The sequence below is a fragment of the Pyrus communis genome, chromosome 5, assembly GCF_041283825.1.
Source record: "Pyrus communis isolate YQ-2024b chromosome 5, ASM4128382v1, whole genome shotgun sequence".
NCBI classification, from domain to species: Eukaryota; Viridiplantae; Streptophyta; class Magnoliopsida; order Rosales; family Rosaceae; genus Pyrus; species Pyrus communis.
This window is the reverse complement of record NC_142569.1, coordinates 7,736,142-7,760,219: the sequence shown is the minus strand read 5'-3', so window position 1 is coordinate 7,760,219 and position 24,078 is coordinate 7,736,142. Positions and strand designations below refer to the sequence as shown.

Below are 24,078 nucleotides of genomic sequence, written 5' to 3'. Positions count from 1 at the left end.
ATTGTAATCATGTTTACAAAATTAAATAGTATGAAATGTTACCTTAATCTTGTACTTCAACCTTTGTACTTTGACACACCCTGACCTGGAAGGTCTATCTGGACTTCGAATTGAGCTGTGTTGGTCGGCACCGGAAGGTGACGAAACCATAAAGTGTAGTGATGTGAAAAATGTGAATAAATTTAAAACCTAAAATTGCCTGAATGAAAGAGTGTGTTTGTGAGCGGGAATGAATTCATTCCGCACGTGATGTCAGAGTATAAGTAAAGTACATAAGAGTAGCTTGAGAATTATATCATTAAAGGCAACCTCCTATACCAAGATTTGCCAAGAATCCTTGTCAGTATGAAAACTCAGCTACTAAAACCTGGAGGGGTGAAAAACAAAGGTGGATGGGCCTAAAAATAAAGTTTTGTAAAAATCTTTTAATGTAATAACCCCTCGCCGTAAAACAAATATAGTTTCCAAAATATACATACTACGTATAGTATGAAAATATTTACCGTAGCCTGCAATATCTTAAGAATTCAATACGTCACAATATTTCGTAAATAAACATCTAACGTCCGTAAATCACATAATCTTGCATAAACAAACATATCATATCGAGTGCTCATTGACATATGTTGACACACGAGTTCATGCAAAGATATTCTAACATGCAGAGATGTGCTCACACCCAATCCTGTTCATGTCAGAATATCTTTGTATGAACTCATGTGTCAACATATGTTGATGAGCACTCGATATGATATGTTTATTTATGCAAGATTATGTGATTTTTAGATGTTAAATGTTTATTTACGAAATATTGTGATGTGTTGAATTCTTAAGTTATTGCAGGCTACGATAAGTATTTTCATACTATACGTAGTATGTATATTTTGAAAACTATACTTGTTTTACGGTGATGGGTTATTACGTTTTGAAAAAAAATTTACAAAACTTTATTTTTAGGCTCACTCATCTTTGTTTTTCGCCCCTTCAGGTTTTAGTAGCTGAGTTTTCATATCGACGAGGATTCTTGGCAAATCTTGGTATAGGAGGTTACCTTTGATGATATAATTCTCAATCTACTATGATGTACTTTACTTATACTCTGACATCACGTGTGAAATGAGTTCATTCCCGCTTACAAGCGCACTCTTTCATTTAGGCAATTTTAGGTTTTAAATTTATTCACATTTTCCACATCACTACACCTTATAGCTTCGTCACCTTTCGGTGTCGGCCATCACAACTCGATTCGGAATCCAGGTGGACCTTCCGGGTCGGGGTGGGGTGTGTGAACTTTGAGACAGATGTGATGCTTGTAAAATTGACAAAAAATGCAATTTTATTTCTATTTAAAAATTGAATGCAATTTGAATTTATAGCATACTTCCATATGAAAATAAGAGAAGAGTTACTATATTTAGAAAAGTTGTTTGGTCACTATTAATCATTTTCCTGCACCCATAATTTTTTTAAAATTTTATAATTTGAGATAATTAATTTGTAGAATGATATAGAGAGTGCCATTAAAAATAAATAAGTAAGAAATGGTGTTGTACCTACTTTGTTAGATTTTATTCCAAATACGTATTATGTGAGGAGTTGTTGAAGGTTTTAATTCTTCTACAATCTTTTTCATGCGCCACCTATATATTAAAGATATATATATATATATATATATATATATATATATATATATAAAATGTTAGATTTCTTGTAACAAATTTAATAAAGAATTTAGAATACATACTGCTCATGCTTCTTCTTTTTCCACTCTTTGAGAATCAATTGGCTTAAATCAATAATTTTTACTCCGATTGATATCTCCCAACCAGGTGTAAAAATAGAGACATGTTTGTTTGGGATCTTATCAATAGGTAGTTCATTCTTCATTTTTTTGTGGGTATTCTTGTAAATATCCTCAGAATGAAAACAATCTGAAATATTGAAACTCACAATCTGAAAAAATTTAAAAAATACACAATGAAGATTTCAAAGGAAGAAGTTAAAAAAACCCAAATGAAACTAAACCTGGGAATTCATACAATTACATATTATGCTTACATGGAAATGTGTAAAATGAGTACAACCATGCAGGGAAAGGAAGTGATAACCCACCAATCTCATATGACTTTGCTTCCGTCACCATGCTTCTAGTATCCAATTAATGACAGCGTGCATGCTAAACATTAAAGGAGATGGGGATTGAGCTTATATCATTTACAAACACAAAATAAAAAATATCGAAGAAATAGAACAACTTAGAGAAGTGAAGAAGACAGAGCAAAAAAATTAGGGTATAGGATTCGCCCACATAATTGAAGGAGATGGAGAGTACATATAATAATACTGTAGCTGAAACAGAAAAAATGGGAATGTACATGGGAACTGGGAAGTTACTGCTTGGTAGTGGGAGACTTTACCGTTTTTTAAAAATTAACGACAACCTCTACCCCTTTTTCTCCCACGCTGCTTCTTATTTTTTTTAATATAATTTTTTAGATATTAATATCTCCTCCTAAAATGGAGCAGTTACGTTCCTGTTGTTTTATTTGTTTCTTTTTTTTTTCTTGCCTTTTTTTCCAATAAAACAAAATTTAATTTTTCTGTTTAATATCTCTCTCTCCTAAAATGGAGAGCAGTTATTCACCATGTCGCTTTTTTATTTTATTTTTTAATATTTCTCTCCTAAAATGATGTTCAATACAATTATCTCTGATTTTAATATCTCATCCTAAAATGGAGGAGTTATTCACCACGTCCCTTTACTTTTATTTGTTTCTTTTTGTTTAATATAATTTTGTGAGATATTAATATTTCATCCTAAATTGGGGAAGTTATCCACCATGCCCTTTTATCTTATTTAATATCATTTTGTGAGATATTATTATCTCATCCTAAAATGGTAGAGTTATCCACCACGTCCCTTTACTTTTATTTGTTTTTTTTTCATATACAGTTTTCTGTTCAGCATGGTTTTTTACCAGTTTGTCCTCGTTTTCTGTTTTTTTATTTATTTTATTTTATTTGAATTTGGTTGTGAAGGAAACAAAGGGGAATTTTAGCGTTTTCGAATGTTTCTTCATTTTGTTGCTCTCGTTTCCTAAAATGGAGGAGTTATTCACCACGTCCCCTTACTTTTATTTTTTTCTTTTTGTTTAATACAATTTTGTGAGATATTAATATCTCATCCTAAAATGGAGGAGTTGTCCACCACATCCTTTTATCTTATTTAATATAGTTTTGTGAGATATTAATATCTCATCCTAAAATGGAAGAGTTATCCACCACGTCCCTTTACTTTTATTTTATGTTTTTTCAAATACAGTTCTCTGTTCAGCGTGGTTTTTTTATGGGTTTGTCCTCGTTTTCTGTTTTTTTATGTGAGTTTTAACGAAAAGTTCACGGTACTGTTCATTTTAACGAAAAACTACATTTTTATACTAAAAAGTCAAAACTGGTACTATTCATTTTACCCTTTATTTTGTTCTTATTGTTAAAACTCAAAATTTTCAAGTAATTTTTATTAGTTTTTATTTTTATTTTTTATTTGGTTGTGAAGGAAACGAAGGGACATTTTAAGAGTTTTCGAATGTTTCACCATTTTGTAGCTCTCACTATATATATATATATATATATATATATATATAGATAAAATAAAAGGGATAGATCTTCTTAGAAGCTAGTTCTCTATGCACGTCCTACACCACTTGTTCATAGAAGCTAATATACCATAAACATGCATAATTGGTTGATTATTAAAACAATTAACTGGGCGATAGGTTTATTAAATTGATTGAATCTCTCACAGGTTGATTACCACGAAACCTGTGTTAATCAACTTGTCGTGTAGGTTTGGTAGTAATGCGTATGTGAATAGCACTACATATCCTACTAAAAATGCGAGCATTATAAAAAAAAGGAATTTGCAGTCACTTGGAAGCAGTCATTTACAAATTCCTTTACACACCTGCTCATGTGGTGAATTCTCTTTAATTTTTTGTGATCCATTTCTTCTTCATTTTGCTTAAATGCACTGAAATTTGAAAGTTGCTCACTCATATGCTTAATCAGTTTGTGCCAATATCAATCCCTAATGCTAACTGCAATAAATGCAGCTAGTAATAAAACCCTAACAAGAATATGATCATGCATACAAACCTGAACTTGCAGTCATAACTCTAACGATAGCGGTGTCTTCCCTTCCCTTGTACACACAGCAAAATGCTCAAGATTCTCGATGGGGCAGTCTCTCTCGAATGAACAATGGTTGTGTACCGAGAAGAGGGACCAATCCACTCCTCTAATATTGGTAACCGCCTGTCCCATCAACATGGCAGTTACGTACCATCGATTTCTTAATTAAACCAACTGCCTTATGGCTTATTTAACATGTGGCTTACTTCATTTTCCCTCCAATATGTTTTAGGTTTATCCGGATACAGACCCTAAGAAGTTCACCTTTATGTATAGCTTACTTCTAAGATTGCTAGCTGTCCTAGTCTCGATAAACTCAAATGAATTCAAATGTGATGAATTCATATGAATTCCAACGTTCTCTTACATGAGTGAGATCGAGACTCTTTTACTTTACTGCAATTACTTAGTAAATGTGATCACTAAGCTATCTTAACTAAAGAACTTCAACAGCTAACTAAAAGGTGCAGAACCCAAGAAAAAATAATACTACCATTCACGTATCAGTTCTCTAAGATTACAAAACAATATACCATAATGTGAATACTGTCACTGAGGAACATTATTATTTGGGATCAAAATAGTACACTCATGAATACTCCCACATATTTGGTCCCTAAGATATCATTTACCTTAACTTTTGCAAATGCTTAATTCCATGACATCAACTTATTCAACAGTTCGTACTTTTACATTATAAGTGAAATGAATAAACTTGGTCCAACTTATATAAAACAAGAAAGAACGAAACTGGATGAGTACACCTTCAAGGATCCGTGTTAAATCACATATACATGATAAACTGTATGTCTTTCGGAGCCTTGTGTTAAGCAAGTAGAAACACAAGAACTAGCCACCGAGAAGAATATGAATGACTGATTTCATTAAGACAGAAGAAAAAAAGTGATTACAACAGAATGGCTCTGTTGCCTTTTGTATACATCATCAGTACAGTACTAACTCACTCTTATTCACTAATCTAATGACACTAGGCATTCTATTAACCATTGAATCTTATACCCTTAACACTTGAAACCCTTGATTACTTTGGAGATGCTATTATAAATCAGTTTAATTAAATGGACCAGAGCCACCCTAAACCCTAGCAAAAAACAAATGAATGAGTTTGACATGGACCTTATCATCATTTTCTCGTGTACAACATGAATTAATCCCTATTCTTCCTTAAAAGGACCAGAGCCTACCAATATCAAGTTTATCAGTTTTCACTTGAATTAATCCCTATTCTTCCTGTGGTCAAACACAGGGCTTAGCAATTATATACACACAAGAAATTCTACGGTTCAAATAATAGTACGTATAAAACTTGGAGCTGAACTTATAATGCTTATACTCACAATGTGAAACTTTTGAAACTCTTAGGTTGTTATAACTAGGAACATCGATCTTCCTCTTCAAATGTGCAGTGAAGACCATGACTATCGTTATCCAACTGAGTTAATTTCTTTCTGGGCACACGGCTGCCATACTACGTTAAGGCGTCGCATAGCTTCAACACTCTGCACGACTCAGAAAATCCCGGACTGGAAAAACATGTTTGCTCGATGATCAGTAAAACATAAAGGTAAGGATAAACCACTTTTACTCATTTTAAAAAATTGTAGTCAACTGAATTGAAAAATGAAAACCATTATTTCACGGAGATAAAAAATAATGTACCTCTGAAAGTAAGAATGTGAGAAACCTTATGCCATTCCGAGCCTGTCTCTGCAGTGCACCTTTCTCCAAGAAAGGGGCAACAACGAATTTCCAGATTTAGTAAGTTGGTAAGGCGTTGCATAGCTTTGACGGTAGGTAAATACATCAAATTCTTGCAGTTCACAATCTCCAGCTGCCACAGATATGTAAGGTTACCCAACCAGTCTGGCAGGGCCTCCACTCCATCAAAAGACATTATACACAAATGCGTCAAAGAAGTGAAGTGTTGAATTTGTTGAGGCAGAGACTTGAGCTTAGGCCACCCACGCAATGTTAATCTTTTAAGTCGCGAAAGAATTGGAAAGTCAGGGAAGCAATCAAGCTCCTCCGAGAACCCACCAATTGTCAAAGTCTTCAAACGAGTGAGGCAGTGAAGCCCCCTTGGGAAAATTTTCAAATTCCGACAACCATAAATGGCCACCATACAGAGAGATGTGAGGTTGTCTAAACTTGGTATACTCTCTAGCTTAGGCAAACTGGTTAATTTCAACTCCTCAAGAGAGACACATAGTGAAGTAACCCGAATCTCTAATCTTTCACAGTTATGAATCCACAGTTGACGGAGAGAAGTGAAGCTGTCTAAATCTGGAATTGAATGCAGATTACTACAACTCCTTATAGACAAATACTCAAGACTGTCAAGGCTCGTACTAGTGAAGTTTTCTGATCTGCTACTTGGTAGTGGATTCGTAAGTGATAAGGCACTTATGAATGCTAACTTTGGGCAGTTCCTTATCATCAATTTCAAAAGAGAAGGACAATATTCTAGGGCCGGGAAGCTTGATAATTCCATACAATTTTCAATTTCCAATACCTGCAAGGAGGTCAAGGGCGTGCCGTTGGAAATTGGAATTGATGTTACAATTGGACAATTCCACACAGACAATTCTTGTAGAGAGGAGAAATGCTCGAGTCCGCTTGGTAGGCATGATAATCCTTCACAATCTCCAATCTTCAATGTGCGGAGAGAAGAAAGGTCGTGTGTGACTGGAATGACTGATAGATTACCGCAACCCATTATGCTCAATGCTTGAAGAGATGTACAGTATTCTAGCCCACTTGGTAGGCCTGACAGTCCACCGCAAGAATCAATATGCAGTTTGCGGAGAGAAACCATGCCGTGTGTCATTGGGATGAACTCTAGGCGAGGGCATTCTCTTATTGTCATCTTCTCAAGCAAAGGCAGTGTGTCTATCCCATCAGGTAAACGCCTCAGCTTTTTACAATCATAGACATGCAGCTTCTGGAGGGATGTGCAACATCCAAGTACATTGGGAGCAATACAAGTCAACTTCTCACAACTTAATATCTCAACAGATGTGAGATTTTTGTTGCTCTCCAACATCCCTTTTGGCAGACTAGTAATCTTCTTATTAAGATCAATCGTGAGGGAAGTCAGACTTGTTAGTCTGCTGGTTATATTTTTTAATGGCTGGACATCGTCACAAGAAGATATCCACAAGTCCTTGAGCAATGGAAAATGACTGGGAGCATTTCTCAATTTGGGACAATTCAAGATATGGAGCTCCTCAAGGCAAGGAAACACTTCAGTTGACAATTTTGGTGCTTCCATCCATTCAATAAGCTCCCTGCACTCACTAATGGATAATTGTTTCAGTGCTGGAAACAAAGTTGTCGTCTCTTTACGTGACCTTGTTGCATTGTAAACAAGATTGTAACCATAAAAGTCAGCTCCGATACATTTTAGCTCAGCCATTCTATCAATCCGAAGGTGTTGAAGATTAGGTAGATGACCGAGTGTTGGTACTCCTTCACATTTGTTGCACCTGCGCAAATGAATCTTCTTCAAATTATTGAGCGGTAACGACCTACTCATCATCCAAGACGGAAATTTAGCACCCCTGAAATGTTCAATCACGAGGCCTTCGAACTCGGAATGTGGTTGGAGGCCTTCTAGTACATCCTCATCATTGTTGTTGGTTGTTGACATATCTTCTGTCCATACAAATCTCAAATGGCATAGGTTTTTCTTATCCTCCAATTTAGCTTTCCTTGCTTTATCTCTATCACGTACGTGTTCTAGATTGTAGAGAGTTAATTCACCCTTCAACTGGTTCAAGCTAGCCAACTCCTCAATTCCACAACCTCTTTCCTTTCCCACAGAAAAGTGAGGCAGTGTCCGGAGGTGAGTCCATTGCCCCACCCCAAGAGGAAACTTCATACTCTTATCAAAATAAACATGTCTCAAGCTGATCAAATTGTTCACTTCTTCTGGAAATTCATTAAGAGAATAACATCGCATTGCTCTTAGGGTCTGTAGGTTATAGAGTTTGTGTATAGATTTGGGGAGTGCTTTGAGACTAGTTCCAGAAACGTCCAGATACCTCAAGTGTTTCAGCTTGCCAATTGAACTTGGAATCTCCTTAATTTTTGCCTTGGCTAAATTTAACAAACGTAAGGCTTTAAACCTTGGCAAGATATTACTAGCGACTTTGCCATAAGGAAATACCGATCGCAACCTCTCAAGATTTCTCCCTGGAATTCTTTCTAGTATGGAAGATGAAACCCGAGCTACATGTCGAATCTCAGTTGTATCATTTCTTTCTTGGAAGTCTTGTGTCAAGATTTCTGATTTGGATACCAGTTCTGTAAGATCATGCACTAGATCATGCATCTTGCATTTGGTAACAATGCCATAGCCATCATGTGTAGCATCTTTAAACAAGGAGCTCTGTAATAGAGTATCAAAATATTCATCACCAATAGCCTCCATTTCTAGATTACTTTTGTCAGAAGAAGGGTGGAGTAATCCTTGAGCCATCCAAAGTTGAATCAAGTTATCTCTTTCAATTTCAAAGTCTTTCATGAACATTGAGGAATACGCAAAACATTGTTTCAAAGAAGGCGATTTCAGATTATCAAAGCTCAACCTCAAGACTGAAATGATTTTATCTTCTCCTTCTGGCAAGTCCCATATTCTACTTTCTTTAATTGACAACCATTCAGCAATACTGCGTTTAGATCGCAGCAGACCTCCCAAAACCTGTTACATGAATAAGAATTCCTATCAAATCATGTACAGGGTAAAGTTTTTAACAACAACTAAAAAACTTTGAGCAATTTGATTCAAGTTGATTACAGCATTCTTTGTGAGGGATTTTTTTTTTTTTTAATTCTGTTAATTATTTTCACAAAATTACACATAAAGTTGAGGTTCAGATGATAAGTATACATGCTAAGTTTGTCACTGTCAAAACTGAAAATAAAAAAGTACACAATTAATATAAACTCTACTGGATTGGATTAGTTGGTGTGGTTCGGATTTTGCACACCCTAGCAACTTGTGGGTGGGTTATAATCTAAAACTAATCAATAGAAGCATATATAATTAAATTTAAAGTATAATCAGTATGATAGGATGTACCTTTGCTACCAGTGGTAGACCAGCACAACGTTCAGCAATCTGCTTCCCAATTTTCTCTAAATCTTGAGCTAAAGGAGCATTGTTATCTGAAAAGGCTTTCAATATGGACCAACAATCATCCACTGACAAAATTCCCATATTATGTCGCGGAAGTGTTTCTGTTATTGATGCAACTTTGGCACTGCGGGTGGTGACAATAATTTTGCTTCCTCGAGCAGAATCAAGCATTGACAAACAACTTATCAACATTTTCCATTTTTGAGGATCTTCGTTCCAAACATCATCGAGAACAAGTAAGTATCTTTTATCTTTCAACTCCTTTTGAAGGTTTTTAAGCAAGGCCTCTTGACTTTGTATTCCAACCTTTGTTGGGTCAAGTAATTCTAAGATCCGACTTAAAATGGAATTGGCATCAAAAGTGTTAGATACACACACCCACATCTTTTCGGCGAAAAACCTGTTTATAGAATTATCATTGTATACTAACTTGGCCAAAGTTGTCTTTCCTAGGCCTGGCATCCCCACGATGGCCATAACCGAAAGATTTTCTTGATTGACGTCCGAGTTTGTCAAGGTTGCAATTATACTTGACACAACCTTCTCCCTTCCGACTATGACTTCATCTGCCGCAACGAGTGAGTTGGTTTCTCTATCCCATCTAATTTCCGGAGCAGTTGCATCTATTGTTTTTGCAACTAATCCAAGGAAAGATGCCTCATTCTTAAGATCCGCCAGAGAAGTGTTGATTTTCTTAATTTTGCAAGCCATTTTTCGACGAAATAAAGTGGGATTGGATGAAGAAAGAAAACTCATTACCTTTTTCTTCATATTGTTTCGCAGTTCCACTTGACTCCGGAGATTTTCGTAGTTGATTTCGTCCAAGACATCATCGGCGTCATGGGCTATGTCCTTAAGTTTCTTCACCCAAACTTCCACTGCCTTGCCCCGAGCTTGCGCTTGCTCGGCAGCGTCGCCTAAAAAATCTTGAAGAACGGATAAGGATTCACTGAGCTTCTTTAGTTCTGTTTTGAAACCCCAGGCAAGACTGATTTCTTGAGCAGCAAGCGAAGCCACCTTCTCCAGTATTCCCTTGGCCGCAAAAGTGAGCAGAGATGCGACCGCCATCGTAATTTTCTTATGTAACTATACAAATAAACAAGCAGAAAGTTAATTGTTATTATTAAGAAAAATAGTACAAGACAGAAGACGCACAGGCACAGTACTGTACTTTCTTAGTAGCTAGAACTTAGAAGGAGATGATGACCGGTTGCAAATACAGAAGACAGGAACTACCAAACTAGCACCCAGTACTAGTAGGGCTACCCACAGCCTCTGGTAGGTTTATTTATTTATTTTATTTTTTCAGTATGGTGGTAGGTTTGACAATGTTGCCTTGCTTCACAACTTTAATAATTGCAATTTGCAAAAGCACTTATCCAGGAAAGTACCTGGTAATTGTAGGGCTACCCACAGCCTCCAAGTAGTGGTGGTAGGTTTATTTATTTATTATTATTATTATTTTTTTTCAGTACGTAGTGATGGTAGGTTTGACTTGCATTGCTCACCTCAAATTACTTATCTCATATCTTTTTAATTTTTTAATATTTTCTACACACCACTAGCCATTGATAGAAACATATTAAAAAAATAAAAATGTGTGGGAGAAGTAATTTGGGATGTGTGAATATAATCTCTCCTTTAACAATTGCAATTTGCAAAAGCACTTATCCAGGAAAGTACTTGGTAATTGTCCAATCCGGTACTCCATTTTCTCCTATTCTCTCTTTCTTTTCTATTTTTATAGATTATGATTAAGTCACGTTAATATTTTGTTTTAAATTTTCTACATAGAGAAAAAGACAAAAATTAAAGTGAGAGAGGAAGGAATGGAAGGAATTGATAATAGGATGAGAGAGAATTATACTCTCGTTTACTCCACAGAGACCAAGAAAAATGTTGGTCAACCACCATCGGATTTAATCCAATGGTGGAAAAAAATTAGCATTTTAATATTTTTCTACTTTTTTCTCTCTTGGCTGGACGACTAACAAGCCTAGTCCTCCCTCTCTTAGGCCATCTCCAACCAAAGACTAGGCCAAATGACTCGTGGGCCCCACCGGTTCAAAAATACCAAATTATGGCAACCGGCTGGCCCAATCTAACCAGCCAACTAGCCCTGGGCCGGCCCAAGCATTTGAATCCAATGGCTACCTGGCATCATGCTAACGCCGGGTGATCGTTGGATTTGAATGTTTTTTTTTTTTTTTTGGGACAAAATTTAAAAAAAAAAAAAAGAAAATCCCATTTTTGCCCTTTAAATACCTAAGTCATTTCTACACCATTTCTCACATAATTTTCACCATTTCATACTATCTTACTTCATTCTATTTCAATTCTTCACACCCTATTCTCTTACCTCTTTCAATAATCTTTGCTTTAAATTTTTCAATAATTTTCAAATAACCGAATTTGCAATGAAAGGTAGGGCTTGGACCCGAAAAGAAGATGAAGCTCTTTGTAGGGCTTATAGATGGGTCTCTGAAGATAGTGTGAGGGGGAATTCTCAAACAAGTGAAGGTGTTTGGACTTGTACATCCAAAAAGTATTATGAGTTCTACGAAGACACCACTCCACCGAATTCCCGAAACCACGAGAGTTGTTCTTCAAGATGGAAAAAATATCTTCATCCAAGTTTGAATAAATGGCATCAAGCAATGGTAAAGGTAGGAAGCAGACATGAAAGTGGAGCCAATTAGTACGACGAAGTAAGTGTTTTCACAAGTTATTTTAAATATTTAATTATATTACATTTAATTTCCTCTAATTTTTGTAATTATATTTTCTAGGTACGCCAAGCGGAGGAATTGTATATGGAGGGCAACTCAAAACCCTTTAATCATCACGGTTGTTGGGAAATTTATAAAGGGTGGGTGTTATTTGAAGATCCACCTCAAGAAAGAGTTGTTCCTACGTTGGTGTTCGGAAATGCATCCTCAAATGTAGTTGGGGATGAACATGGATCCCCTACCATTCAAGAAACAAGGGTAGAAAATCCGTCTTCAAGTGAAAGTTCCATACCTAGGGCTATGGGACGAAACAAGACCCAAAAATTGAAGGAAAAGGGCAAGACAAAGGATGATTATGCCTTTCAACATGAAATGGTGGCCTCATTGTGATTAATGGCGGAGCAAAATGCCATTGTCGTGGAAGAAAGGAACTGTAGGCACGAAGAACGGGCTAAACAAATACAAGAAGAGATGAATGATAAGAATATGCAAAGGAACACTTCGGATTACACTCCAACGAGTAAGACCTATTTTGATAGGAAAAAGAGGGAAATTATGGTCCGACGGGAGTTGTTTACATCCGACTATAATACTACAATGGCAGATGATGATGATGATGATTATAGAGTTTAAATTTAAGTTGTTGTTGTCTTTCAATTTAAATAATAAATTATGTTTGGCTTATGGTCTTCTGGCCCCCTCGATTGGAGATGATTTTTTGTCACATGGCTATGTTTGGCTTATGACCCTTTGGCCCCTTGATTGGAAATGATAAGAAATATGACCGTCACTATTCATTAAAATATTAATTTCTTGAAGGGCTATAGGGGTAAAACGAGCCATCTGGTCCTCTTTCGGTTGAAGATGACCTTATATTGTTTATCACTTCATTGTCAGCCACGCCTCTATTTGCCTTTTAGCTGGGGCTTATCAAGAAAATAAGAACCCTATCTTTTAAAGTTCCACATATTTTAAATTATCTTACTAGGATCGGCATGACTTTTACTTCAAGCATGCCACATTCTCTCTTGTTGTTATGAGTTTGGACACCCACAAGCTTCGACATCCGAGCTCGAACCTCGACTCACAGACTCATTTTTTGGATTCAACTCAAAGAGCTAAGTGTGGACCTAACTCAAAGACCTAACTCATGAACTCAACGCATAGACCCAACATGCGAACCCGCCTCATGTGGAGAATCAATCATATTCACAGTCACGTCAAGCGTATACTTGCAACGAGCAACAACACTAGTCAAGTCGCCTTGCAACAAGCATAGCCTCCAACCAAGTAACCACCTTGTCGCGAGTTAGTCCAGCAGGCTTTCAACGTGCATTACTTTTAGTCGAGCATGGCCTCATGTTGAGCACCATGTACCGATTCTGTAAAGGGGAGAGAAACCAAATCCTATAAAAGAGAGGGTTATGCTATCTACACACTCTTTGTAAATTTATGTCCTTTGATTTTCTTCAATTCAATCGATTCGGCAACCGAAAATTAGAAGGTTGTGTGAGAAGTAAAAGGTGGTGTGTAAAGATCACACCCTAAAAGAGATCCTTCTCCCTCATATTAGAAGGGGGCCTCTCAGTCTAAACTTGAGTCACTTTATTCTCTCAAAGGCACAAGCCTCCTTATAATTTGTTACGTTGACATAGTGGAAACTGAAGACTACACCAACATGGATGTAGCCCCATTTCATAGTGAACCATGATACATCTTTGTGTTCTTGTAATTTTTTATGTTTATTCTTGTCCCTTAGTATAAATAAATATCATTGCACAAAAAAGTTTACGTGATAAGAGTATAAAGTATCCAAATTGGAAGGGGTAACATGTTATTTGGTGAAAAACTCAAGGTCCTAAATTGAATTTAACTCTCAAAATGTCGCCTGAATTTTGCGACTGATTACAATACTTATATATGTTTAATACAATTACCATATGACGGTCAAATATTATTCATACGAATATTGTATTTAGTACAATCATCATATTAAAACATATAAGTACTGTAGTCACATTTAATACTAGGGAAACTAAATTTCTAACTAAATTTTGTAAGAAAAGTGCTAAGTAGACTCTCTAAAAAGTGGGGCTCTCCATGGACTTTTTGTCACCTCATGTTTTTTACACAATATTTTATAATCTTGACATGAGAATTGATGTTAAAGTGTGATGTGGTAGATAGTCCATAGAGAGTCCCACCTTGAGAGGGTCTCCTTAACATTTCTCATTTTGTAAACTAAATGATGTGGTTGTTAATGATTAGATTACTATTTAAGTGTTGCTTAACGTACTTATTTTCTATTGATGACACATTATTTAGTTTGCAAATTTAAGTTTAAAATTTAATATCCTTAGTATTATCTTTTTTTTTTATTTCAATTGCCACTTGACACTTGAAAAGAAAAAAATGAAGCAATATATCACCTAAATTTACCAATAAGTTGTGAAATGCCACCTACATTTAACTCAATCAATTTCACTTACTACTATAATCTAATGATATTGTTTTAAACTTTTGTTAGCCAAATCTTCTGAGCGTCTTCCCCAAGCTCCATTATATCGTCCGTTAAAAAATGGAAAAAAAAACCCAGTTAGTCGATGGGTTTTTTTTTTATTATTTTGAGGTGACACAATTGCAATTTGGTAAAGAGGTCAGGTGTCAATTGAAAAAATTCCCCAATTTCATATTCACATATTTTAGCTTGTCACACGGGTAGAGAAGCAGGCAGTCCGGAGTGAAAGAAAAGGTTTGAAGATGCCGATAACTTCAACGATGGTGGGAGCTCTATTGGGGTTGGGCACCCAGATGTACTCCAACGCCCTCCGCAAGCTCCCTTACATGCGCCGTAAATTTCATCTCTTTCTTTCTCTCTCTCTCTCTCTCTCTCTCTCTCTCTCTCTCTCTCCCCTTTAATCACTAATCATTTCTCGGGTGATTGAATTGACTCATGAACACTAACCCCCAATTTGTCCAATGATCCGATTCAGATCCTTGGGAGCACATTCTGGGCATGGGATTGGGCGCAGTATTCGTTAACCAGCTCGTCAAATGGGACGAACAGCTCAAAGAGGACCTCGATAAAATGCTCGACAAGGCCAAGGCCGCCAACGAACGCCGTTACATAGGTATATATTTCCAACCCAATATCAAAATTCGATTCATTTCTCAATTTCTCATGATTCAAAATTGTATCTTTCGACAACCCAACAATCCCATTTGTGTTTTGGCGTCTCAATCTTTGAGCTTGGTTTTGATAAGTTCATTTTTCAGATGATTTCCGAAATATCAGAACCCCATGTCTCGTTTGAGTGTTATGACGGATCAGAATACTGTTTTCAGATCGTATTTGCTTGCAAGTGTGGTTTGGATATTGTGGAAATGCTGAATTGAAACATTTTAGGTGAAATTCTGTAGGAAATAACCATTTGTCACTCTCTCAAATTTGCTTCATTAATGTGCGACCTTTATAGAAATGTGAATTAAGAAGACAGTTTCGATTTTCCTAACCAGGAAATCCCGGTCTTCCTGATATAGGGCCATCTGAGCTCTGAACGTCATGCCAAGGTCGTATTGGCCTATCAGCCTACTAGATAATCTTACTGAATATGGATTGAAAAGAGTCATTTTTTTCTTCCTTTCAATATGGCACCCTAATCCATCCTGTGTCTTATTATATGGTTGAAAGGCAAAGATTAAAAAATTCATGCATGTGCTCTTACACCCTAAATAGTTTGCCTACTTGCATTTTTTGGCCGTCTTATTGTTGCATTTTGTCTTAATTTTTTTATCTTATATAATGAGCTGAAACGTTGGGGTTGTTTTTTTTCATCAAACTGATTGTGGATTTGGAATCTTGTCAGGAATACTTTTTTAATTCGTTGATCTGTGCATTACCCATAAATTACAAAACAGTTATGACTTAAAAAGGTTACTATGCATACTACTTCTGCTGTTTTTCCTCAAGTTAATAACTGATGGGCAAAAATAAACTTTTACGAGAGGATGAAGTGGTGCTTGGGATTATTAGGAGGTTCATCTTCTCGTGCTAATGACTCGGATTCAGGTTTAAGCTTTGTTTTGTTTGCCTAGACTATGGTTGAATGATATGTACAATAAGCTGTTTTGGGTCTTGGATAAACAGATTTGCTACCTGTGTTTCAAACCCCTTCATCCCTTTGTTTTCCTGCAAAAGAATTTGGGGAGGTTCCTACAAAAAGTTCTCAAACACTGTACCCATGAAATGATGGGGATGTTACTCCACGTTGTTCCACACGTTTTATCTTTCAGATTCCTATTCATCATGTATGATTTTTAGTATACCATAGGCCAAAAGTTGTGAATTATATATCTCTGCTTCCCAACTTGCAAAATCCGCCTCAATGATTACTGATTTGTTACTTTAGGAATCAAGAGTACATTACAACATCTGGAAGTACCCTTGCAATGGAAAGTGTTTTTCTCTTACCAAGTCATGATTGGTTGTGGATTATGTTTGTTTTCTCTTTGAGAAGTAAAACTGTATTAGGAGATGCCAAGGGCTGTAACTTATTGCCTACTTATATTTTGTGGAGCACTTTTTATTTCCTTACTTTTATTTGTGAATGAATTCAATTCAGGAAGTAAAGCGAACATATATAGTTTTTGTGATTTAATCTCAGAAAATGTATCCAACTCCTTTTCTTTCCTGGCTTAATGTTTCTTCTTCATTGCAGATGAAGATGATGATTAGTTCGCGTCTGAGTTTGTTGAGGCATTTTCATACGGGATCCATGTTCTAAGAGACGGTTCGGCCTTAAAGTTTTAGGCACTCTTTGTTTTTAAATTAATGTTGATATGTTTGCAAGGCTGCTGTAAATGCTTTCCCAATTTTCTCATCTTTTTGTGATGCATAAGCTTTGAAATACTTTCATATTGCAAAGCTATATGAAAGCTGAACGGCGTGTCTTGTTCTTTAATAATACGCTCCGTCTTTTGCGACGAAGATTCTTCAAATTGGTTGCAAGAGTTTTCCTCCTCGTTTGTAAAGTGGTTTGGCATATTTGTTTTTGTGAAGTGGTTTGATCACGCACGAACCTGAACCAATCTGCGTAGCTTAAAAATGTACGCGTGTTAGTTAGAGCTTTTAGAAACAGTTGGACCAACTCTTCTCTTTGTTTCTAGGTTTTTGGTTCTGATCTGTCTACTCTGATGAAAAGTTACTAGATCCATAAGCATTCGCTTTCCGTCTTGACAATGTTATATTTTAAACTACTCTAATTTACGAAATCAAGCCTTGTGCACAGGGGCGGGTACGCTGCCCTGCCCAAATGGGGGATTCAATTCGAACTCAGATACTACGATTGATTCATAGATGATAACATAAACTCTCACAAACCCGATTCGCATCAGTAGCATCCAGCAACAAAATGCTGCATTATGGTTGCTAGCCCAAACCAAACAGAATGAATAAGTACGTGACAGAATTGATCCTAGTTAATCTTCGGGACAGGGTGGAATATTTATACTAACAACAAATTTTCGTCAACCTCTGAAACGCGGTTCATTACTTATGTATAAGAGTCTAAATTCTTTTTCTCAAACTCCACCTTCCGATGATTCAAAACATGTAGTAGTTGATCACACGCCTGTCGTGACGAAGGCCTCTCTGCTGGGCTGGTTTTCGTGCACTGCAGTGCAATTTCAAGAACCTGGAATGCGGCATTTTCTTCTCCGGATAATAGTGGTTTCAGTGCAGGGTCCATCAACTCTTCACGAGTAGAATCCTGCATTTCGATATGCCTCTCGACCCATCTCACCATGTCTATGTCCACGCCGAAAGATGAATCTGTCGGCATTCTCCCGCTAACAAGCTCCATTAGCACGATCCCCATGCTGTAGACATCACTCTTTTCTGATGCCTTGAGTGAATAAGCATACTCTGGAATCATATGAAATGTTGTTAGAATCAATCGCATAGAACAACCATGTCAAATCAAACTCGAAATTCAGTATCCAAAATAACAAGAAAGAAGAGTATTCAAAGCATAACTGATTAGTACCTGGTGCTATGTAACCGTAGGATCCAGCGAACCATGTATTCGATTCTGTGTTGGACTCATAAGTCTCGTTAAGTGTCTTGGCAAGGCCAAAATCCCCAAGATGTGCTTCCATGTTGGAATCTAGCAGGACATTGCTCGACTTAATGTCCCTGTGAATGATCTTTGGCACACAGTCATGGTGGAGATACTCCACTCCTTGAGCTAATCCAACCGCAATCTTTAGCCTCGCTTCCCAATCAAGGCTCTTCTTCTTGTTACTTTGTTGTTGGTGTATCCAATCATACACGCTTCCATTCTCCATGTACTCGTATATCAACAGATTGGAGCCTGCTCCTTTGTCGCTGCAGTACCCCATTAACTTCACCAGATGCCGGTGTCTTATCCTCCCAAGTGTCTTAATCTCCGTCGTGAAGCTTTTATTTGCCATAAGATCGTCTTTATACAAAATCTTTTTTACTGCCACAGTTTCTCCTGTGCGCAGTTCAGCTTTGTAAATTACTCCCGACCCTCCTGAGCCAATTACAAACTCGTTGCTCAGATTCTTCGTGGCGTCCATGATGTCTTTCCATTTGATATCCGGCTTGACCGAACCATTTGAGAAGAGCAGTCTTCGCTGAGCATGGGAAGAACTGGTCGAGTACAGGCAGTTCATGTCACTGGCTTTTCGAAAAGCTTCTTGCTTGTGTTTCAAGAGAGAAGCAGCTCCAAATATCAGCAGAGCAATTGCAGATAGAGTACATATGGCAGCAATGGCTACCACCACCGATTCTCTAGGCCCTGTCTGCTTCTTTCTGCCAATGCAGCTTCCAAGAGGGCTTCCACAAAGATGAAAGTTTCCTGCGAAGGCATCAGCTGGCCAGTGCGAGAGTTGCTTGCTCAACTTTCCTTGTAGGTTGTTGTAAGAGAGATTAAGCTTTCCCAAGCTGATCATCCCACCAACCGGGGAAGGAACTTCTCCAACAAGTTGGTTGTGAGATAGATCTAGGGCTTCAAGTTTCGACAGTGACCCAATAGAGGCTGGAATCTGACCACTCAAATTATTGTGACTGAGGTCTAAAATGCTCTGAAGATTTTGGAGTTGTCCAAGCTCATAGGGTATGTCACCATCAAATCTGTTCTGTGAGAGCTGAAGCTCATACAGCTTGCCTAGTTTCCCAATAGCCGGAGGAACTGGCCCCGAAAACTGGTTGTGGTCGAGGTTTAGGACGTTAAGCAATTCCAGGTTACCAATCCTAGCAGGGAGGGTTCCATTGAGAGAATTCTCACTCATAGAAAGCACTAGCAGTTTAGAACAATTGAACAATTCATTAGGAAGAGGCCCGGTGAAGCGATTCGAGGACAGCTTCAGCTCTCCTAACTGAGGCAAACCTCCAAACCACTGCGGAACTGTGCCCGAAAGAAGGTTATCGTTCAAGTCAATGTGGGACAGTTTCTTGCAGGATGAAAGCTCATCCGGTATTGATCCAGTGAGCGAATTTCCGGACACATCCAGCAGTGATAGCTCGCTGATATTCCCCAATGCGTGTGGGATTTTACCAGTAAACTGATTCTTCCCCAATCTCAACCTTTCAAGAGATTTCGAATTTCCTAGCCGGGAAGGAATCTCATGATCAAATGCATTGTCAGTCACATCAAACGAAAGAAACGAACTCGAGCCACACAATGCAGCAATGCTCCCATTCAACTTGTTTCTCGACAAATTCACTCTAGTCAAATTTGCCATATGAGCCAATGTATCAGGAAGATTACCTTCAAGCGAGTTGTTGTACAGCATGAACTGCTCCATTGCCTGAAGGGACCCGAAAGTTATCGGTATCCCGCCGGATAAACGGTTATCCGCCAAGTCCAGAGTAGTCAGCTTGTGACAGTTCCCCAATGTGGCGGGAATCTCACCCACCAGCTCGTTCTGCCTGATATGAAGGAAGTTCAAATCTTTGAGCCTCCCAATGGTAATCGGAATCTCCCCACTAAACCGGTTTCCGAAAAAATCGATCATCTGCATGCTCGAACAGTTGCCAATCTCCATTGGGATTTCTCCGGAGAGCTGGTTGTCGTACAGATACAGAATCTCAAGCTCCCCAAGCATTCCAATCTCGTTCGGCAGAGGACCCACCAAGTTATTGTGGTACAGAACAAGTGACTGCAGATTGCTGAGGTTTGATATCATTGGAGAAATCGAACCCAGCAAGCTGTTGTTGTGGAGCAACAGATCAGTCAGCTCCACCAGTCCATAAATCTCGTCTGGGATTGACCCGTTGAGCAAGTTATTGGACAAGTCGAGCTGCTTCATTGATCGGCATTGGCCTAATTCTGCTGGGATTTCGCCAAAAATTCCGGAATCCGAAATCATCAGGTGGTCCAAACTTGTTGTGTTGGAACATAGATTTCTTGGTATGACACCGGAAAGATTGTTGTTTGATAAAACTAAGGTTGCCAGCTGAGACATGGTGCCGAATACGTCGGGAATTCCTCCTGTGAGCTTGTTCATGGATAAATCAAGACTCTGAAGATTGGCCAGTTGAGATATGGAATTTGGGACTGGACCTTCAAGTTGGTTCCCCATGAAATTCATGTATTCGAGTTGACTCAGTTCACCGAGTTGACTTGGGATTTGGCCAGCGAGGCTGTTGTTGCCGAAATTCAGGAGCTCGAGGTTGCTGAGACTGCCGAGCTCCACGGGGATTGTTCCGTTGAGTGTATTGTTAGCAGCTGTGAGTACAGTGAGGCTGGAACAGTTCCCCAACTCGGCCGGAACCGGACCCTCGAGCTGATTGAGCTGCAGGATTAAGTTCTCCAGTAGGCCGAGTCGGCCGAGTTGGGGAGGTATTGGACCGTTGAGGTTGCATGAGGCCAAACCAAGCGTGACCAAATTGACAAGATTGCCAAAAGTGGCGGGAATGGACCCAGTGAGCCCATTGTCGCCGATTCTCATGACTCGGAGACTCGTCAGCGAGCCGAGCTGAGTCGGAATGGGCCCATTGAGCTGGTTCGAAAAGAGAAGCAAAGATTCCAAGGACGTGAGGTTAGTGAGGGTTGGCGGGATGGGACCCGAGAGGCCGTTAGAAGAAAGATCAAGGTGGAGCAGGTTTTGCAAACTACCGAGAGAGGGAGATATCGACCCGGCGAGTGACGAGTCGGAAAGGTTGAGCCCCACCACTTGGACCGAGTTGTCCACCGAGTCAAACCCACAAGTCACACCCCTCCACTTACAAAAATTTTGGTCGCTTTCGGACCATCCATGCAAAACATTTTCTGGGTCTTCCACAATTGCCCTCTTCACCTCCAAAAGAACGCTCAAAGTTGTATTTCCGTCGAGCTTTCCCTCACAGGACATAAGCCCTAATGAAAGATGCAGAAACAGAGCTAGAAAAAGTGGCAAAATTGCATCTGTTACCAAAGCCATTTTTTCTTGACAAAAACAGAGCAGCTCGAAACTAGATTATGAACTTGTTGGAATCAACTGTTTCATTGATGCGTAAGTGTAAAGCTTGCATCTTTAATGTGGGTGTGCTGATAAATTTTTGGGTGGTTGAATGTTGGTCTTGGGTTTTGAGTGCTTGCATGCGAGGGTATGCATGGAAGATTGAATTGGGCGGTAATTGCATGCATCGGAAACTTGGGTTTTCTTTTTCTTGCAGGAGTGTGTTTATGATGCTGCCTAAAAACGAGTGCAAATCTAGTGAGATAGAGAGAGAGAAAGAGATAAGAGAGAGAGAGAGAGAGAGAATCAATGAGGCTACAAGTTCTTTGTCAGCTGTGCTGAAACTGCAGACTGCAAATTCCCATTAATGTGACAACAACACAAGTTCTTAAATAATGGGATAAAGTTGGATTGAGAATTCACAAGGTCAAACTAGGTCAGAGAAAGAACAAGAGATTATTTATATATGAAAAATTAGTATCTGGTTTTTAATTTTTAATGTTTATTGGTTAAGATCTTATTAATTTTTAGATTTTAATCAAGGTCTTTAACATTAATATATTAATAAATTACATGTAAATTACATAATTTTTATAATAAAAAATAAAAATTGATTTAGAGTTTTAATACTCACACCCTTATTAAATTACTTATTAATTTTCAATTCAAACATTTCCAAAATATAAAAAACAAAATTATAATAAGTTTGTACTCATTAAATTAATTTTTTAATTTTTTAATTTTATATGTACCCATTCTTAAATATACCAATTTGTTATATGAAAAATGTACCAGTTTTTTAATATAAAATTCATTCGATCTTTTCTCTAATCTATTTTTTAAAACTTATATGGGTACATTCTATTTTGTTGATTTGAGAATGTATTCATGTCAAGTTTAATAGAAGAAATTTAATAATGTTATTAAGCCTAATATCATTTTTTTTTTTTTTTGTGTTTTTGAAGAATGTACCCATGTTTTGGTACAATAAGGTAGAGATGGGAATATCCATATAAGACTTAGAGAATCCTCTTCCCTAGGTGATGTAGGATCTTACAATTAGGGAGTATAATTCATCTTTAATATTTTTAATCCCATAAATTATGAGTTTTATTTAAAATCTCATTATATAGATAACCACAAATTTTATTTTTAATTTAAAAATATAATAACTTACATATAAATACATTATTACATTAATGTCAGGAACTTCGGTAAAAAAACTAAAAACTACAAAGGTTTCAGTTAAAGAACATTGGTAGTTAGAGACTGCATCTAAAGTGCTCCATTTATATATTTAAGAAAAATAGTTTTATAATTGAATATATATGTGTAAATGTTTGTAAAATATATATATATATATATATATATATATATATATATAAAATAGGTTCACGAAAGGTCAGAGTATTTAAGAAATTTGCAGTGAAGAAAAAGAAAACAGAAGAAAAAACAGAGTGAAGTGAATGTGAAGATATGGGCTTACATGGGAGAAGATACAGTGGTTGGGTGATCGACAGAGGACGATGTTTGTGGGTTTACAAATTGGTGTGTTAGCTCAAAAATGACCGAGTCCCTACATAAAGTGAGCGGTTGAATTTCCAAATTTAAGGCAATCAAAACTACATGAATATTTGAATATTTCTGCACTTGAAAGTTGCAAGCTTTACAAAGTCAACAGAGTCCCCCCAAACCCTAGTCATTCCCTACGTAACCCAATTAACTTACTACAAAAGTTCCATCATACACCTTATATAATTTAATTTTATCAAGAATAATGCTTGTGTCCCGTTTTGGAGAATGAACTCATTCTCCTATTTGCAAATAACGTATTTTTACCGTGTAAATTTCATAACTGGAACCGTTCAATTTCTTTATAGTCATTTGAAGATTGTCCCTACAAAAAATAATTAAAATCGAATTTGGTTTTGTCATTCATACGTATCAAATAAATCAATTGTGCAGGTACCAAGTAACGTATTCATGATGAACCATCCATTTATTTAACAACTGGATGAGTAAATAATCTCTGATTCGAATGATTTTTTGTGAGAATGATCTCCAAATGGAGATTGAGAAATGGAACAGTTCCAATTATAAAATTTCTATAGTGAAGATACGTTATTTTGCAAGTGAGGAATTAGTTCATTCCCATGGAACAAAAATATTATCCTTATATTAATAATCATGTTTTGGTAGCTTGCTTGAGGCTTAGTTGTATGATTAAAATGTAATACCATATAGTTCATGACATGCTTATTGGGTTTGAGATACCAAATCCTCATATGTGCTTTTGTGGCCATTCAATAATCATAGTTGTTGGATAAGCTTGACTGGTAGCATGCAATTGCAAACCCTATGTTTACTCCAATTAATTTGTGTATTAATTATTTGTTTTTGTTTGCCCACTCAATTATCTAAACTTTGTTATTTAATCAAACTTCTAACGCATAATAATTCTTATAATCTAACCTCGAATTTCTGTATGCCAACAAATCGAATCCAACCTACTTTGGCAAATTAAATGGTCAA

General features: G+C 37.2%; 3 protein-coding genes across 3 annotated transcripts; 1 reads left to right on the top strand and 2 right to left on the bottom strand.

The window, feature by feature from the left end:
* Nucleotides 1–5,366: 5,366 nt before the first annotated feature.
* LOC137724669 (putative disease resistance protein RGA4) lies at nucleotides 5,367–10,756 on the bottom strand. Its single transcript, XM_088693333.1, has 3 exons — nucleotides 9,296–10,756; nucleotides 5,872–8,914; nucleotides 5,367–5,392 (listed from the first exon to the last, which is right to left on the bottom strand). Exons 1-3 carry the CDS (start codon nucleotides 10,418–10,420, stop codon nucleotides 5,367–5,369), a joined length of 4,194 nt encoding a protein of 1,397 aa, XP_088549459.1. The 5' UTR covers nucleotides 10,421–10,756.
* A 4,008-nt stretch (nucleotides 10,757–14,764) lies between these two features.
* Nucleotides 14,765–17,079, top strand: LOC137726540 (uncharacterized). The gene is made up of 3 exons (XM_068465471.2): nucleotides 14,765–14,932; nucleotides 15,075–15,212; nucleotides 16,800–17,079. The coding sequence occupies exons 1-3, from the start codon at nucleotides 14,842–14,844 to the stop codon at nucleotides 16,814–16,816; spliced, it is 246 nt and encodes an 81-aa protein (XP_068321572.1). The 5' UTR covers nucleotides 14,765–14,841; the 3' UTR covers nucleotides 16,817–17,079.
* A 322-nt stretch (nucleotides 17,080–17,401) lies between these two features.
* Nucleotides 17,402–21,912, bottom strand: LOC137727145 (uncharacterized). Its single transcript, XM_068466084.2, has 2 exons — nucleotides 18,126–21,912; nucleotides 17,402–18,004 (listed from the first exon to the last, which is right to left on the bottom strand). The coding sequence occupies exons 1-2, from the start codon at nucleotides 21,526–21,528 to the stop codon at nucleotides 17,634–17,636; spliced, it is 3,774 nt and encodes a 1,257-aa protein (XP_068322185.2). The 5' UTR covers nucleotides 21,529–21,912; the 3' UTR covers nucleotides 17,402–17,633.
* Between the last annotated feature and the right edge of the window lie 2,166 nt (nucleotides 21,913–24,078).

Coding starts and splice junctions, on each gene's coding strand:
- LOC137726540 (XM_068465471.2), top strand. CDS start 14,842: ATGCCGATAACTTCAACGATGGTGGGAGCTCTATTGGGGTTGGGCACC. Junction 14,933..15,074: donor CAAGCTCCCTTACATGCGCC/GTAAATTTCATC, acceptor GATCCGATTCAG/ATCCTTGGGAGCACATTCTG.
- LOC137724669 (XM_088693333.1), bottom strand. CDS start 10,420: ATGGCGGTCGCATCTCTGCTCACTTTTGCGGCCAAGGGAATACTGGAG. Junction 8,915..9,295: donor GTCTACCACTGGTAGCAAAG/GTACATCCTATC, acceptor TTCATGTAACAG/GTTTTGGGAGGTCTGCTGCG. Junction 5,393..5,871: donor TCACATTCTTACTTTCAGAG/GTACATTATTTT, acceptor TGATATTGGTAG/GCTCTGGTCCTTTTAAGGAA.
- LOC137727145 (XM_068466084.2), bottom strand. CDS start 21,528: ATGGCTTTGGTAACAGATGCAATTTTGCCACTTTTTCTAGCTCTGTTT. Junction 18,005..18,125: donor CTACGGTTACATAGCACCAG/GTACTAATCAGT, acceptor ATATGATTCCAG/AGTATGCTTATTCACTCAAG.